The 18084-nt window shown below is 54.9% G+C and overlaps 1 protein-coding gene across 1 annotated transcript in view; it reads right to left on the bottom strand.

Annotated features, from left to right (window-relative positions):
- Positions 1–14409, bottom strand: part of LOC122385431 (serine/arginine repetitive matrix protein 2-like) — a 70494-nt gene extending 56085 nt beyond the window's left edge. The window contains exon 1 of the mRNA XM_043373701.1: positions 13937–14409. Coding sequence (XP_043229636.1) covers positions 13937–13977 — 41 coding nt within the window. The 5' untranslated portion in view covers positions 13978–14409. The remainder of the gene's footprint in view (positions 1–13936) is intronic.
- Positions 14410–18084: the final 3675 nt, after the last annotated feature.

The raw sequence follows: 18084 nt of genomic DNA, 5'->3' as shown, positions 1-18084 counted from the left end.
ATCCACCAAGGTCAAGTTTTGATCATACCCGGACGGATATAAGCCGTGCATTTCCGCTGTGGAACGGCGATTACATAACACAAATTTGCGCTTGGACCGCCGATGGTCCGTCGGTGGTCTTTAAACGGTCGGCTGGTCCCAGCCTGGGGTGGACGGCCGCGCGGCTGACAGACGGCCGCCGCGACAGATGGCTACTTTCTCTGCGGCCAGCGCAGAAAAACCGACGCCAGCTGTCCGGCCGCAGAGCGACAAACGCGCCGCACTGCGCCGCCAATGGGCGCCGCCAATGGAGGCGGTGGCCGAGCGGCGGGCGGCTCGCGCGGCTTCCGACCGCGGCTGGGAGCAGTCAGCAGCGCGTCGGCCGCCGCCGCGCAGAGCTACTAATTGCGGTGCATCTGTGGTGTCGCTCAGTTCTCTGGTCTGCAATGTTTCTGGACCAATGACTGGAGCACAGCTGTTGTGTCTAATCAGTGACCGGGTTTTAAATTGTGCCGGATCACTGTCGTCTTACACCACAACAGGTGGTGCCAAATCCTTCAGTTACAGCCGATTCATACATAATGACGGCCACAGCCACAGTGAGGATAAAGGAGCTTGGTTCTTTTGTTACGTAGCTAACGCTATAACGTAGGCACACCAAAGTTCGTCATCGATTATCACACTGTTCAGTGTTCACCCACTGGTTACCTAATACTCCTACTTCCTCACTGCACCCTTCTACACACCACGCCGGTTCAGTGGAGCTGCGGCCCCCGTCAAAGCCGACCGGAACTGCAGGGGAGGGGAGGGACCGTCGTGGGGGGGGAGGGGGGAGGGTCCAGTCGTGCCGACACGCCGACTGCGCCTGTGTAGTCGCCGCCGCCGCCGCCGCCGGTCGGTGAACTGCAGACTCGAGCAGAGCCCCGCGCCGTGTTTTCCTGTGCGGCCTTTTTGCGCGGCGCGTGGCTACCCACCGACACGGGTTGGCAGGCCGCCGGTATTGTCAGAGGTGGAATCCTTGACAGGGCGGTCCACTGCCGTATACCACAACGTTCGTCTCCTCCAGAAGTGCTTACCTAGTGATGTAACTCACATCACAGAACGTCTACCGGCCCCATCTATGATACTTCTGTAACAGCCATTGGTAACGGTCCGCTCTTACGGCCACACGCGTGAATGTGATGTAAGTCGCGAAAATACAGCGAAAGTTGGGGCCACAATATCGGAACAGATGGCGAGTGAACTGCGGGAGAGGAAAACGGCGGCACCGATCGGAAGAAAGTCGTCACTGCGTCATTTTTCTTCAGGATACACCGGGTCAGGAAGGCAGGACGAAATACCGTGTAGGCATCCATATGTTCGTGTTTCACTGAAACTCAATAGGTAAGGCTTTCCTTCCTCAATGGATTCTCGCGGCCCTATTCGATCGCTTGACATGGCTGTCTTTGAGAAAATGCCAAACGATTCATATTAACTCTATCAACACGACAGCTTAACAGAGAAGTTAAGCAAGCAATCTAAAAAATAACAGATGGGCATATACCATAGACATGAATTACATCCGATTTAAAGCCGCCACGAGTATAAATATCGATCCTGTGCAAGCATGATAATATGGGCAGATTTCTAACACCATGAGAACATTCGCTTCATCGCTGATCCATGCCGGATTTCGTGCCAACTATCGATTGTATTATTGATTCAAGCTTTCTCCTGTCGTGGACATTGACGCCAATCGCCAATCGACTCAACCGTCCCCCGATAAGCGCCAGTGTGAGCCCGAGTTGAGGGTAGCATTCCGGCTGGAAGGCAGCGCCGGCATGCGGCCCCGTCACGCGACAGCCGCACCGCCAACAAATATGGTGCTCCCAACATTTTCCCCGAATGAAATCACGCGCCGGTGTCGGCACCGTTCACCGGCAGTGTTCGAGGTCGTGCCGCGGGTCGTGGTCGACCACTGGTAGTCCCAGAAGGTGTGGGTAAGCCGGGGCACATGCACAGACCAATACGGTCCAGCCAGTGGCACGCCTCGGTGGCCGCTGGTAGAGCCCCGCCCGCCCTGCCGCCGCCGGGGCTTCTTATCACCGGCCGACAAAGGGCTGATCGCAGAGGGCCGGCACGGGTCACATACACACCTCCGCGGGGAAAGCTGACGCCCCCGCCGCCCCTGCCGCCGACGCCCTCGGCAGGCCCCTCGGACTGACCGAGGCTGCTGATTGGGTCACTCGTCATCGAGGTCGTCACTGCCACGTCAGCTTCACCATGGTCGTCAATGGGACCATACTGGTAACACGGTCTTCACAGCGCACAACGGCCTAAATCGGTCATACCGACTAAGCGCCTTCACCAGCCACACATAGACGGATATCTGTCTTATGATTTGTCATGACATTGTCACGACGGCCAATACAATATAACGACAGCAGCCTAGTCCACGCTCAGCGTCCTTTGGCGAGCTGTCGGGGCCCGGGGAGGTCTCGTGGCTGCCGACGGCCCTGCCATCGTCGACAGGATCAGCCAGAAACCTGTTTGTTGTCCGGTTGGCAGACTCAACCCATGGTCATCGCGAGCGCCACGTGCCGCTGCCCGGGAGAAGGGTCACAGCTAGTCCGATTTTGGATTTTTAAGCAAACGAATCGAGTATCTTGTAATGTAGTTAAACCGGAGCAATGCGTCATTTTTTCAGCGGGGCACAAAAAACAGCGGTGGAGTTGCCTTTGGTCGACAGCCACTGGATCATTTGGATTTGGCATACAATTCCGTTCCAAAGCCCCTGGCAGCTGGGCTAGTTCACATGCGCACACAGATTGCGGCTTTCTACAGTTTGTTTTTCAATCGTGGCTCACTTTTCATCGGCTGGAAGCAGATGACCGCGTGTGAGCACGACTCACTCACACCCGGCCGGAGACGTGAGAGAGCTTCTCGACAGACGGAATATTCACGGACAGTCTCCGGCATACGGCAGACCCTCAAACCAGGCACAAACACAGAGGAGCAGCCCGACCACGAACAGACACACGACGCAGAACGTCCCGAGCTGCGGCCGGCGGCGGCAGTCGGCGGTCAGTCTGAGTAACGATGCGGTTTGAGTCGGCAGCAGCTGTAGCCGTGGTCGACGGTCAACACTCGCTTGATGGCGCCGGCACACAGGCGATCCGGTGGCAATGGACTGACAGACAGCTGTTCCGGGGAGGACCTGAAGGGCGTCACCAGGGAAAAGGACACCCAGTGATTGACAGGTGGTGAGCGCGATCGGTCATCATAACCGACTGGCCATAAAAAAGGTTGAATAAGCATTTTTGAGGAGGAATGAAACTGCGAAGCGGGCGTTATCGATAATTCAGACTACCATATCTCATCTTCACTTTACCTAGGCTACAAGCATCGCCAGCATCTACTCGACATTAGGGCCCCCTAATGAAGTTTAGTGGCTCGACGAGGCGCGAATTGGAGACTCCGCGAGCCGCCTGGTCCGAGGCAGGGTCGGGAGAACACTCTGTGGGGAGGGGGCGAGGACGGGGAGGGAGGGGGAAACGGGACGGAGGGGACAGCCGTCAGTCTGCGGCAGAGGCCGGCGGGGAGCGGAGATGGACCGCGGACAGCGCGTCCCTGTGTGATAGAGCGTGTGCTTTACGTCCTGTGAGTCGGGCTCGTGAGTAGTGTGGGTACGGCGCCTAGTGAGCACCATCGAGGACGACTCAGTGGAGAAACAGGGCATGGACACCGCTTATCACTACGACCGCGACAGTCACGGCATGGCAGGTGGGTCCGGTACGCCGGCACCAGCGTCCTCCACATGGGTCATGTGTGATATGGCTGGCTGTGTTGACGAGTTACCGGGTACCTGTTATGTTTGGTGGTAGATGAGGAGCGCAACCAAAAAGTGGGTGAGTACGGCCAATAACAGCCAACTGGGAATGGGAGCACGGGACAATGGCGATAGAGGAGGAAACACTAATCGACATTAGGGCCCCCTAATGAAGTTTAGTGGCTCGACGAGGCGCGAATTGGAGACTCCGCGAGCCGCCTGGTCCGAGGCAGGGTCGGGAGAACACTCTGTGGGGAGGGGGCGAGGACGGGGAGGGAGGGGGAAACGGGACGGAGGGGACAGCCGTCAGTCTGCGGCAGAGGCCGGCGGGGAGCGGAGATGGACCGCGGACAGCGCGTCCCCCGCCCACCATCCCCACACAGCGGTGAGCGGCTCCTCTTCCTTTCTTTTTCTCTGCTTCTCTCGTTTTTTTTAACTCCACTCCTGCTTCGTTGTCTTTGTTAGTTGTCCCCAGTAATAGGTACTGTCGTCTCACCCAAGGTTGTGGTAGATGAGGAGCGCAACCAAAAAGTGGGTGAGTACGGCCAATAACAGCCAAATGGGAATGGGAGCACGGGACAAAGGCGATAGAGGAGGAAACACTACCAATATCCTACTGTCTACCTGAAAGTGGAAGCCGGCTCCGTCGCGGCCCTCTCTGAGGTCACTCAGGTTCACCTCTCCACCACGTCTCCTCTCGGCGTTCCGGTCCGGTCCGGGTGCAGATGCCGTTCCGGGTCAGCGGTCACACACCGCACCCGGCCCGGCCCGGCCCGGTCCCGTTCCCAACCTGGTCCTAAATTGACCCTGGTCCCGTTGCAAACGGGCGTTTTGGGGCCACAGCAGGTGGCTTGTTAATTCAGAGGAAATTGCCCGGTATTCGGTGCAACAGGTGCCAAAAGAGAAACAATTATGATCAATCTGCATCTCGCATTGAAGCTGGCTAAAACACAGTTAATTACAGAAAATGCGGTATAACTGAGCTAATTAGGCAAAAATACTTCAAAACATGCGATTGGCGGTTTTGGATGAAGAACAAATTAATTATAAATCTTTTGCATGGCTTGCTGGAGAATTTTGAATTATTTCGTAGTTTCGTGAGTTGAAACTAGACTCCGTAGTTGTTGACGGGAAATGACGAGGAAATACTGAGAAAGGCACTAAATACGTTCGTGAATGTGATGGATCACGGTCAATGGCTGTAAGACTGTGTTGTTATTATCGCCACTAAAACACCATATTCTGAGGTTTGGTAGCCATTAAGGTAGCCAAGATGGCCTTATTATCGCGCTGATCAGAATTCAAACAAGCCCAGCTATTTCACTAATGTCCATAGTTTTTTAATGAAGGTAAAACGTTATCAGAGTGAAATCAATATTCAGCCGCGGCGCGCGTGGGTCGTCGTCACGCACATCTTACACGGCAGCCCCCACTCAGAGCCATATTTGGACGACGGCCTCTCACCCTCGGGCAGCGCCCGTACCAGGGAGCGACCCGTGACCTTGGGGCTCCCACTGACAAACCCTTACGACCTACCCGACGGAAATGGCCGGGGTCGCGGCCCACGTGCAGCACTGGCCACCACCCCGCAATTAGCGCCGGCGGCTGGACGGCTACCCGTAATCACCGAGTCGCCACATCCCTTCCGATAATCGCTCCGTCCTGCCGGCGTCCTCCTTCGCCGCGCCAGCCGTGCGGTGTGCGACAAACGGCGTCACGCCGGCCGCACAGCCCAGAAGAGTCGACCGCCTGTTTGTTGTGCCGATCCATTACCAGCGATGGCGCAACGCGGCGCACCGGGGACGAGCAGCGGCGCAGCTGACGGCCCGGCCGGCGCACAATGTGCTCAGTGGAGCGGCGGCGGCGAAACCGGCGCATCTGGTCGCGTGTCGATTCCCCCAGCGCTGCCACCCGCCCTCGTCACACGGATGTCACAAAAGGCGGCGGCGTGCATACATCCACGTCGAGCGTCGGGACCACGGGCGGCGAATATAGTGCGGCAGGCCGGACCGTCGGACACCTGCACTGAGCTGCATGAGCTGCATCCCAACGGTATGACCTATAGAGAGGGGACAAACAGAGTTGATCGGAACAGACGAGATACATGGAATACACGGAACAAACGGTATGGACGAAGCAGACTGAGCAGACCGAAAACGCTGATCAGCTGTGTTGACTGGATGGACGCCTTGGATCGGACACGGGTTGGACAGTATATCACTGGCCCCACACCGTCAGGAATGTGAAGGCGAGCATCAATCCAGGAAGTCCCGACCGGATGCGGACTAGTTCCGGGGTGGTCAGGACGACCGGAAACTACCGGAAGTGGACTGGAACGTGGCCCCTGGGGGAAGTACAGGGAGGGAGAGAGCGACAGGGAGGGAGAGGGGCTTGTCAGCTGTGAGAGGAGGGCACAGCAGCACGGAGGACGACGAGCGGCGAGCGGCGATCGCAGCGATGACTATCCACCGTGCGCGGGACGCTACATCACCTCCCGCCAGCCCGGGAACGCCGACCGGCGGACGCGGCCATTGTCCGGCTTCCCGAGCTCGCGATGTCGCCGCCGAGCGAGGTCGTCGTGACGGGGCGGCCGGCGTGGCGCGCATCTCGACGCCGTGTTGACTCTCCGAGGTCGACGGTCTCTCGGCGGCCCGTGGGAGCGCCGTGGACGCACATTGGCGCCGCTCGGAGGGTGGGCCGTCACGGATTGGTCGCAGGATGCCCTGAGCCCTCCGTCGGCCCTGGACAAGTAACAGCCGCGGGAACATGCGTCCAAAAACGACACCGAAACGTGGGAAACAAGTAAGTCACTCAAATGTCTGGGCTTAACATGGTGCAGTGGACGTCGTTGACGCTATCGAGACGCCAATGCCATCCAGAAAATGTTGATCAGCGGTGGTCATCCATGTCCCATGCAGTGACTGTCCCATCCAGTAGCCAGAAGCCGGTAGCTGGCTGTTCCGCTCGCCGACCCACCTCGCCCCGGCGTAGCGAAGTGCTCGCCGGTCATGAATGCCCCTGCCCAGCTGCGGTCGCCCCGACCCGTCCCCGTTTTGCATGGTAAGCAGGCGACGACCGTGTCAGGTTACAGAGTAGCGCCGTACCGGGACCGGGGCTGGGGCAGTGGCGGTTGTCGCCCCCACCCCACCGGGACCGGCAGAGAGGCGTATCAGTGGATCAGCACGCGCTAGTCACTCAGCGGCAACCCTGTTGGGCGGGTGAGAGTAGAATGGGGGAAATGCAGCTGTCCCGGGAACATAGCACCGAAGCAGATGTTAGCTAAATAACAGCTACCCAGCTGCTGTTGTGTTCTGCATGGGCTCTACTCGTATTCATAGGCGAAATCGAATCGTAGCGCGATAAATATTTTCGCACACTGCTAACCACAACAAGGATATGTAAGGAAGAATTACTTACCTAACTTAAACATGCTCCTTAGAAAAGCTAATAAAATTACAAAACAGCACCCCTTCTAGGCCTCTCTAGCCATCAGCGGTCAGCCCGCTGCGTAGGTTACTCCACATCGCATTGAACACAGCGGGCAAAAAGCGCTGGTGTGACTAAGCGCATGAGCTATGGTTAGAGGCACGCCACGGAGCCGTGCGGTCCGACTGTGTGTTTAAGGCCTGACCCGTGTTTATACCAGCTGATAAGGGTGGAATTTCAATGGAGCGCGTGGCGAGGCTGTGTGTTCAGACTAGGATAAATTTTGAATGCCAGAGAAAGGATCGAGTCAAGAAAACAAAAACGGTGATCGTAACGGACCAGACGTGTAAAGATTTTATTAGCCAATTAGTGGGCATAAAATTAACGACAGCCGTTATTAACAGTCACGAATAATAAAACAGCCCAAATAAAGCTTTTTACTTGCAACAAATTAACGAACAAACAAATTAGCGAACACATATAGGCCAACAATTATCGTGCATACGGTATAGGAACTTTCTGCTCACAAAAAATGTGCATGCGAAGGCTGAAATAGGGCTCTCTCTTTATAAAGGGATGAGACGAAGGTGTGGCTTGCGGGTCATGACTCGTCGGTGACACTGGGAAACCTGCCTGAGGGATACACAGGACTATGTAGATCACTCTGTTCCCCAAGTCGTTTTCTTTTTCCTCCGGATCAGCCCATGAAGATGTAATTGCAATCCCTACGATAACATAGCACGCGGCCGTGATGAAGGCATATGCGCCCAACAATTACATTCGTTTCTGATGTTGCCAGTAATCCTGCTTTAATTGGTTAACGCAAAGTTGTTGAAGAAGTTTCTAAACAGCAGTCAACGACACAACCACAATGCCAATATCTTACACGGTCTCGCTGCAGCCGACGAACTGACGATCTGCAGTGCCGGTGCATGGTCGCATTGAGTCTATGTTGCAATGAAGCTGTTTTCGGCTGTCGTCGCAGTGGTTAGCCGTGGTGGGCTGGTTCACTGTCGCCACAAGGTCGTCAAGAAAGATAACCTGTCAGACGACCACTGGCAGACTGTAAATAATAGGTCTCAGCTCGATTGCAGCAGGCTGAACCTCTGACGGTCAGCGGTGGACTGTCTATGTGTCAACTGCCATGGATATGGGATACGCAGCGAGCCTTGATTTGTCATTCACGGGGAAGGTCAAGCGACCAACGATAGAGGAAACTATAAACGAGGAATTATGGTTGTCACCAGCAGCACAAACAAGTAACAACATCGAGAGGTAAACAAATAGCCAATTCAAGACGAAAGCGATAGACATCGCAATCGGTACGCCGCAAGACACTGGAGACCGATTCCCACAAACTGCTGAATGAAAAATGGGCGGTAAATGATGATTCAGCTATGACTGATGGCCAACCATGTGAATTGAATGTGCAGTTTACAGGGACTTTACTAGGGACTGATGTAGCGCACCTTCTTGGGCGATATCTCGTCATTTATTGATGGTCAAGAAAGCTTTCTCAATCCGAACATGTCTTAGAATGTATGGCTCCATTTACCGCTAGAGGTTCATTACATAATTTATTAACACGTCGTAGAAATAGAATATTAGGCAAAGCTTGCTAAATTTTAGCAAGCAAATCCATCAATAAACGTTCAATATGATCGTAAATATGTGCATTGTGCAACGCATTTTTCGCAACTTATAATATCATAGTCGAGTACCCAACTCGACGGTCCTTGATCAGATGTCCACTCCCTTCTGATGGCCGGGGACTCGCCAGCCACCGTTCCCGCGTTCCAGCGCGCTGTAAGCCGCTTACAGTGCCGCCCCCGCCCTGATTTGGGCGCCCAGCGTGCCGCCAGAAACCGCGCGCCGTCGCCGTTCGCGCCAAATAAAGGCGCCCGGCCGGCGCTACTTTTCCACCCGACTGGAGTCTGACAATACCGTGTGCCGCGCTCCGGCGACCACGGCATGGCGCTGGGTCCACTTTGGGTCCACTGCTTTCAGCGTCTGAGACTGAGAGGAACGCAGGAAGAGAGAGCAGGGATGGACGGGGCTCGTCAATCGTCAGAACTTAGCACCGGTTCCGGCCGTCCTAAGACCTAGGCGGAGATGGCGGAAAGCGGATAAGCCAAGCATTTTTAGTGAACCGGACTGGGATCACCAATTAGATGCGCACCTACGGAGAGTATCATCTGTCGGTAACAACTACCTACACATCGGCACTGAGATTTATGGTGCATAACTGCGACCCATCGGGGTTACGCACGTCCGACGCGAGTGATAAAAATTGCAGGTTGCTGTCCTGTTATTATGAGTGCTAATGGTATGGAATGTAAATTAGCAGCCCGCTATCACACCCGTATAGATCCCACTTCCTGATGTAGGTGCTTCACGCACGCAGAACCGCTGTGCGCAGTTCCGCAATTCAGACATTCCAAACATCATAGAGTGCGTGACTCACATGAGGAAACATATGCCATTGCGGCAAGTGGACTATAATTTCTGACGGCTGAAAATGTGCTCAGCAATGCAGGATGATCGACCTTGTAACTATTTTGACCATCATCGGGCGATGACCTGAGGGGCAAATGTTCTAGATCCGGGTACGCATGTCAGCACACCTGTCTAGAAACAAGTAACAATAAAATGTCGGGACACAATGCCATCGTTTGGAAGAAAAACAAAAATGTCACGCTGACATGCGATATTGAACAATAGCTAATGTGCTGATGTGTGAATAACTCTTCACTTTTGGTAGACTGCATATAACAGTTTTCGGTAATATGTAAAAATCCCAAACGGGACCACATCTGCCGCATTGTTTCTATTCTCTGCACTGTTACTGAAGACTCCGCTCTGGACATCGCGTGCTGTGACTCTCCATCCGCAACTGTCACGAGTCACGAGTCACGAGTAACGGACTCACGAATCACGAAACTCACGACTTTTGACCACCGGATGGTCTACCAGCAGACGGTGACCGACTACTGACAGCTGACCGATCTTCTAATGACAGTTGTCTGAGCATTCGTGGTGCAACCGATTACCGACCATGCCAACCATCTGATCTGAAGGCCAACCGACTGAACGACTGGCCACCAGAGTTCAGCTCAGTGGAGAGCGGCCACCGAACCGTCACCCAACTGTGACGGTAACGTTTCAGGTCCAGTCTGGTGACCAGTGCACCGACGAGCCGGAGCGGACATGTTGGTATGTAATGGAAAACAAACCAGTGATTGATGGAATAGCATCATCGAACAGCTGTGGAGGGATTCCGAGCAGCGTTAGCCGTTAGGCAACTCGCAGCTGACACCGTGCCAAAATGAACAGTGAGGCCCGCTCCCTCAGAGTTACAGACACGGGAAGGAGATAACTGTCATTCTCACACTTCTCGTCGTTCTCACCAAGCCGGTCTCAGCGGAGGTGAGAATAGCAGTGACATTTCTCGGGATCAGCCGGCCAGTTCCGATGTCAGGAGCAGATAAACGGCACCGGAACTAACTGTGAGTAATATGAGGGCGGAACGCGTCGCTGCTTTGAACCCGGGGACCAGACGTGCTGACGAGCTTAGCCGCCGAGCACGACCGCACCACGTCGGAAATAGCCAGGGCACCGCCGAGCACGGTTAGAGCACGGTTAGAGCACGGTTAGAGCACGGTCGGAGCACGATTAGAACGCAATTGCCGGTCAGGCCGAGGCAGAACATAGATGTAGTCCCGCCCGAGCACGGTTTGTACACAGCCAGAAATCAAATTAAGAACAGTCTGAAGACAGTCAACACTCGACCCGAGGAAGGATTGAAAGCGATGGACCATGGACCAAGGCCAGACAAGTACAGAATCGCACGGTTAGAGTGCGGTGAAAGAACAGTCAGGCTGAAGCCCTTACCCAGGTGCAGAGCTACAAGCTTTCAGGGCGCGGTGAGCAGGTTTTCTAGGCTCGAGCGGCCACCAAGGTCGGGCCGACGCCCTCCTCACGCCCCTGGTTCCCTCCCCTGCCCTGTCGGCCCCGCCCAGTAGGCTGGCGGCGGCGGGGGAGCGCTGACGCGGTGGGCGGTCACGAGCGGAGGGGAGGACGGAGGACGGGGGTCGGCCACTCTACCGTGACACGGGGTCGAGTGGAGTGGCCCTGGATCCTGGACCGGTCGGGCTGCCTCGTGGTTCTCGCCCCTCTCCAGCCCTTATCGCCCCGCTTACCACCGCCCTCCACCGCCCTTCCTCGTCAGGTGGGTCAACAGCAGGGCAGTGGGCACCGCCCAACTAGTGGTGGCTCCACCGCCCGGCTTCGTCGAACGGGTCACCACCGCCCGGTCACCACGGCCCGGTCTTCACCGCCCGCTGCCTGACTCAGCGGATCGTGCCACCGTTCCGCCCTGTTCGCAGTGGGATGACTGATGAACCGAACTGCGCTGCACCCGCAGAGGACAGTTCACTGGTCTCCTCGCAGGCTGGACCTGCAGGTTGAGCTGAGCAGAGCTGAACCGCGTGGAGGTGAACTGACCCGGCTGTTATGCCCGAAACTAAATTAGGATAATCTGAACAGTGCCGAGGGCCTGTAGAGCTGAGTGCCATTGAACAGGTGCAGCTAAACTGAGCGCAGCTGAACTACCTTTCCTATACCAACAGCAGTCACATTGAGAACGGGGCGGAGCTAGCCCCACACCACACGGCAATCAATGACCCCGCCTACCTCACCTCCGACCTCCGTCACCAGTCACTGTCACCTGACACCCGGTCAATGTCACCTGACACCTCTCGCTACCGCTGACGCCGTCACCTGATCTCTCACGCCACCGGGCCTGCTACATGACTCCAGCACGTGCGTAAACGTCACCCTCCCCTTCCCCTCCCACATACTGAAACAAAACACCTGCGCGCGACCAGCGGCAGTGTCACATTAAAGTCATTAGCCGTGTCGCAGCCGGGGATACCCAGGTGGCTGAGCCCACCTTTCAATGCACTCTGGTCACTCGCGTGATCCGATTCTGCATTGTTCAGCCATCCGTGTCGTGACGAGCGACCGTAAACCAACTGCGCCGTAGTCTGCACGGTCCGACCGACCCAGAGAGCGGCGGGCAGGCGGCACCTACCGGCCCAACCGGTCATCGGCACCGGCGGACCGGCCGGCACGGCGACACGGCAGCTGGACTTGGCCCGCTCAGTCCGTCTGTCCCACAGCCGTTGGTTCACTGCTGAGTGGTTCGTAGCGACAACCGGTGACACCAGCATGGCACTCGCTCCACTCGCTCCGCCCATACAGCCGGCCGATCTGGAGCAAATGTTTTGGAAGTCGCCCTTGATGTGACGTTGCTGCACTACACGTGTAACGCTTAGGCTCATAAATGATTTGTCGACTACGCACCGTCACAAGACGGGGGAGGGACCGACGCGATGGCGCTCGATCCCCGCAGCGGACAACGGGACAACAGGATATTGTTTGACGCTGCTTCGGTCATCGCTGGAGCGGGCTGCGTAGCTCAAGGGAGATAGAGGGAAGAGGGAGTGAGAAGAAAGAGGGCGAGTTTCTATCGAATACTCTGCGGTGGTCAGTGGAATTCGGTGAGGGCAGCCACCGGAGAAGCGCTCAGTCCGACTCCGTTCATTTATTTAGCATGCTAGACACATTCAAAATGCATGGTCCGGTAGGTTGGCATCTGCTGTGATCAGCCATTCCCCGACGTCAGAGGTGGACAGACGGCATGTCTGAGCGTCGGTGAACGCTTAGATACCGGCTCACGTTCTCCGAAGTATCCCGGACCCCTGAACAAGCTCGAACCAGTGCATGAAAGGCACATGTGGCCTAATGGTATGGATAACCCCGGCGGTAAAAGCCGTTTCATGTCGCACGGGGGCCGAACAGCCCAGTTTCCTTCAGTCCCGGCGAAAATTGTGCGCTCAGCGCCGGCCACAATAGAGGCCGCTCTGAACAGTGGCAGCGGAAATGACTATGGGAATGTGTCACATGCGGTCATTATCACGGCGCATTAGAGTCCCGGCCGGGTGGAATGGCGGGCAGCTCAGCCAGACGGTGTGCTCGGTTCCACTTCCGACAGCCAGAGACGGAACGACTCGGAACGTGTGACTCCGACTCGGCGCGACTCATAACGCTTCTCACAGCACGACTGTCTCGACTGGGAGTACGACTCGCATTACTTCAGACAGTTCAGAGCACGACTCACGACTCTAAGCAAACCCTACTGCCGACTAAGCATTTACCTAAACGTCGATAACTTGGATACATCCGCTCGTCCGTCCCCACCAACTGGATCGAGCTGCCAGCAGTGCCGCGGCTGACAGCTCCTTTTTGCGGCAGCAGTAGCGGTGGTGGAGCGATGGAGCGGTGTAGACCGGCGGCCCACCGACCGGTCAGCCTTGAGAGGCCGCCACCACCGACACAGCCTTCGAGGGCTGCGGGCGGCCGCGGCTCAGCCGAAGGGCGACACGCAACACACCTGTGCCACCGTGAGCTGCGCTCTGAGTAGGCAGGAGAGCAGACGATAGCTGGAGCATGGAGTTACGCTGACCTGGCACTACCGCGCAGAAAACGAGCCATCGAATGGCTGCGGGTGGACTAGCCACGGTATCAGGGCAGCGGCCTGATCAGGTCAGCGGGACCCGTCTCCATCCTCCTGCCTACGCTGTAAACCAGTGAACGGGCGGCTAATAGGGACAAAGTCCTCACATCAATGGTGGAATGGGCACAAGGTAGATCGGTACTTACTCTCCACTGAAGTCGCTCTTCTGGTGTTTCCACTTCATCATGGTGGTGCTTGGTAGCAGCTGGTCACGTGACAATTTCCGGCCGAGCTGTGCCGATCATCGCCTTCGACGCAGCTGCACCGTGACCCAGCCACTCCTCGACACACACTAAATCGGTCAATACTCGATCCACGTCCACGTATCGCGTCTCTCACGTATTCGTCACGTCTCTGCACGGCTGAAACACAGCGCACCGACGTTCCACCGCTCTCTCGGGCTGGCGGGCTGCACCAGACTGGTCGCTAGCGGCGGCGGCGGCGGCGGCAGCGGCGGAGCTGACCGCTCGGCCAGCACCAGATGGCGCTGACGCTGACGCCCGGTACGCCGCTGCCGCCACGACGCGACCGGGGTGCGCTCGAACGTGACCGTGCTGAGGCCTCCGGCTAGGCTGACTCTTGTGCAGCAGTTCAGATTGAGATGCATGGCTGGATTCGTCTGTGAACGTGGGGATGCATTATGAGGATGACATTGTCCGGACTGACGGTCACCACCACCAGTCAATCACGCGAAGGGGACGTAAACCGTGAGGCATACCCATTACCCATGCCACTATGCTCATTTGTAACTTTTAAAATTTAAATGTCTGTTCCACCGCAACCGTCCACCGGCATTCCACAGTTCCACTGTATAGCCGGTATACGGTACCTACCGAGTACGCATCTATCGACTATCCATCAATCAATCATGACGTTCAATTCACCATGCACTGCAACAACACAAAAACGACATATACTGAGAAGAAAAAAGAAAAAAACTCCCATTGTGGGTACCTTCTACCTACCTACTTACAGCCTTGGTACTCACACGACCTCGCACCTCGCCTTGCACCATAACCTCATGGCATCTACAGTCTACTCTACGTAGGGCCTTGCATCAATACAAATATGCGGAAAAACAAAACTATAAAAATGGTAAAATTGACCTTATGCTCATAATACCAGATAAATTAATTGAAAAAAGGTCCAGAATATATTTTCGAACTTGGTTCTTCTTCGGTGGAATCAAAAATGGGTGGTTACGGAGCGAGCGAAGTCTTCATAAGGTCAATTTTACCATTTTTATTGATTACAATCATGCTCAAAGAAACGTTGTACCATAGAAAACTATGAAAAACAAAACTCACAAACTTCAACCACGCACGTCGCACACCTCACACGCCCCGCGCGCAACGCGCTGTGCGCGCCAAGGCCATATAACCGTGCGCGCGTTGTTCTATATACCCTGGTGCGCGCGTCCCGCGCCGCGCGCCACTCGCTGGCCGACTCCCGCCAAAACAGGTGCAACCATGGCAACCGCCGGGAACAGTATAAGCGAGGGATTTTTGAATCGTACCAGCAAATCAAAGCGCTTGCAATGGATAAAAGGATGAGCCTTTTCGAGGGAGTTTCTTTTAGACAATCTACCTGCGATGTGAGAGTCATATGGCTCTCGTGTCAAGCAAGTCCATAGACACGGACGTTACCTATATACGGTCACCTGGAGCGACGACCGAACGGCTAACACAGGAAGCGACCAACAAAGGCCCCCGTACCTAATCATCGTAGCGTCGGCCTCTTTCAAGCCGGGATTAATCAATTTGTCTCGACGTGTTCGGTGTTGAGCGCGACGCGAGGAGCCGACGTCAAGGACTGCGCCGCAGGCGGCGGTAGTACAAGCATCTATGGGGGGGGGGGGGGGGGGGGCTGGAGGAGGATGGTCGACGGACCAATATGGGCAAACGACGGATGGACAAGGCGTCATCAGTTCTGTCCTTTGAGCAACTTATCCATTAGCTTCTTTAAATTACGGTAAATTAAGGTACATCATTAAGGTCTATCGGGGCTCCGTATTTACTGACTATTTTATTACGGACGTATTTCTTACGGACTACGGCAAATATAAAGGAATGCAGCATTCCTCTTTGACAAAAATATCAGAGGGACTCTTCAAAAGGCCTCAGTGACATACGGCATACGCGGGAATTCAGTTTCAGTTGCGAGTTTATCTAACCATGTAAGAGCCCAACCGAAGTATTTATGTTGCACCCGTTGCAACAAAATATCGGCCTAGGTAAATAGTGATTCCTTCGTTCCGTCGTTTCTTTCCTCAGGATAGGTATACTCTGATCCGATCCTTCTCCAAACATCAACCCGCTGATCCGGGCTAGGGACGGCCACCTTTATCCCATGCGGGAATATCCACCCTAGGGTCGGGTCCGTAGCCGGGTGCAGTGACCGTTAGTGCAGAACTGGGTGGCACTGGCCTGTCCACGTGATGGGCTCAGCCCCGGCGGAGCACCACACTGAAAACAATTTCACCCAAAACTGGCGAGTAAACCGGTGCCTCGCGGGTACCCCTATCCGCAACCATTTTTAACCACCCTGCCAGGAGTCAATTTAGGACATAACACTTTCGCAATTCACTCTGGAGAGTAGTTACCCTCCACGACTATTCGCGCACCAGTGGCTCGCGACCCCTCCATCGAAAGGTATTCATCGACGCCTACCTGGCAGCAGCGCCCCACAAACCCCTAGAAGATGGGGTTACCCTCCACGCCTACCCGTCGCCGACCAAGTCACGAGGGCCAAAAAAAACTCCCACGCTTGACCATATTTGCGGGAAAATATCTATATTATAGCAATCTCACACCTAGAAAACATCGGTGAGAAAGTTTCACATCGGTGGGATAGGTCAAATCGAATTCCCATAGAAATTTCGACATGACTCAGTCACCGGCAGTCATCCAGACCGCCCGAAATCAGAAGGATGTGTCGCCGTTTGTTTGTTTGTTTTGTTGGGTTAGGCCCTTTCGGTCGACAAGACCATTGCAGAGCCGGAAGGATGATAGGAATTAGGGGGAGACATTGGTCTGGGCAGGCACCCTAGTGAGTCGCCGGGGCTGAGCCCGTCCGAAGACAGGCCACCCAGCCCCAAGGCACTTACTGCACCCGGCTACGGGGTGCGCTCCCTCGGGAGCAGCGGTGCCGCTCCAAGGGAGCAGCCCGCATGAGATAAAGTTGCCTGTCCAGCCCGGAGGGGGGTGGCGGTGTGGAGGAGAAGGACTTCAGTATCCTGAGGATAGAAGCATGGAACGGTGATGTGTCGCCGCTGCTTTCGTGACCTATATAAGAATCAAAATGGTCTCACTTGGTAGTTTCGGAAGAAAAAGCGTTGCCAATCGTCCCGTGATGAATATTGCAGAGGTTTTAAAGATGCACCCTAAGAATTGTACTTTCGCCCCAAACCGCCAAACAATGTGCCAACATATCATTGGTTCAAAAAAAAGTTAAAAAATTGTTGTAATTCAAAACTGTATGAGACAACGCCATCTAGTTGTAATAGTAGATCCAACTCCTTCAGGGCAGGTTATGTAAAGGTTCGCCATCCACGGATACGCGTTTACGATACCTCGAGTAGTTCCAACTCTTTCAGTGAGGGCTATGCCAATGACTCGACACCCGCGGGGACAATATCCGGTGCTGGGTAGCTACCTAACTGCAAAATGTGGGTACAGTGCATATTTACGAGTAATAAGGCAGGCAAGTCTGCTTACCCTCTAGCTAGAATCTGGACATGGCGAGTTAATACACATATACCACCCGCAGAGCAACGCTTAATTCGCCAGCTTCGGGTGAAATTGTTTTCAGTGCAGGGTGGCCGCCGAGACAAATATCTCCCCCCCCCCCTAATTCCCATCATCTTTCCGGCTCTGAAATGGCCTCGGTAGACCGAAAAAGCCTAACCCAACAAAAACAATTAACAAATAGCGATTTATTTAGATGTTCTTGTCCCGGACACTGACTCCCAAAGCTCCGATACCGTGACAACTGACAATTTACTCATAAATTATACCGAGTGGCGAGCCCTTGGAGGTTTACAGTCTACATCACATGCGTTATTAGCTGTTGCAAAAGAATTTAATGCCGTACGGTAGTTAAATGCTAACTACATATATATACATGTATATTATATACTTATTAGGATTGCCTATTATTTGCGGCTTTGCCGTCTAACCCTAACAGGGTGTTTGGTGCAAGACGCCTGAGATCGGGGACTATTTGACTCATTATAGAGTTCAGTGATTTGACTAGACCTCCACGAGATGTCCATAAACGGGACCAAATTTTCGGG

Source organism: Amphibalanus amphitrite, unplaced genomic scaffold, assembly GCF_019059575.1.
Source record: "Amphibalanus amphitrite isolate SeventyFive unplaced genomic scaffold, NRLGWU_Aamphi_draft 000219F_arrow, whole genome shotgun sequence".
NCBI classification, from domain to species: Eukaryota; Metazoa; Arthropoda; class Thecostraca; order Balanomorpha; family Balanidae; genus Amphibalanus; species Amphibalanus amphitrite.
Note: the sequence above shows the minus strand (reverse complement) of the source record. Positions and strands in the feature narration are given on the sequence as shown.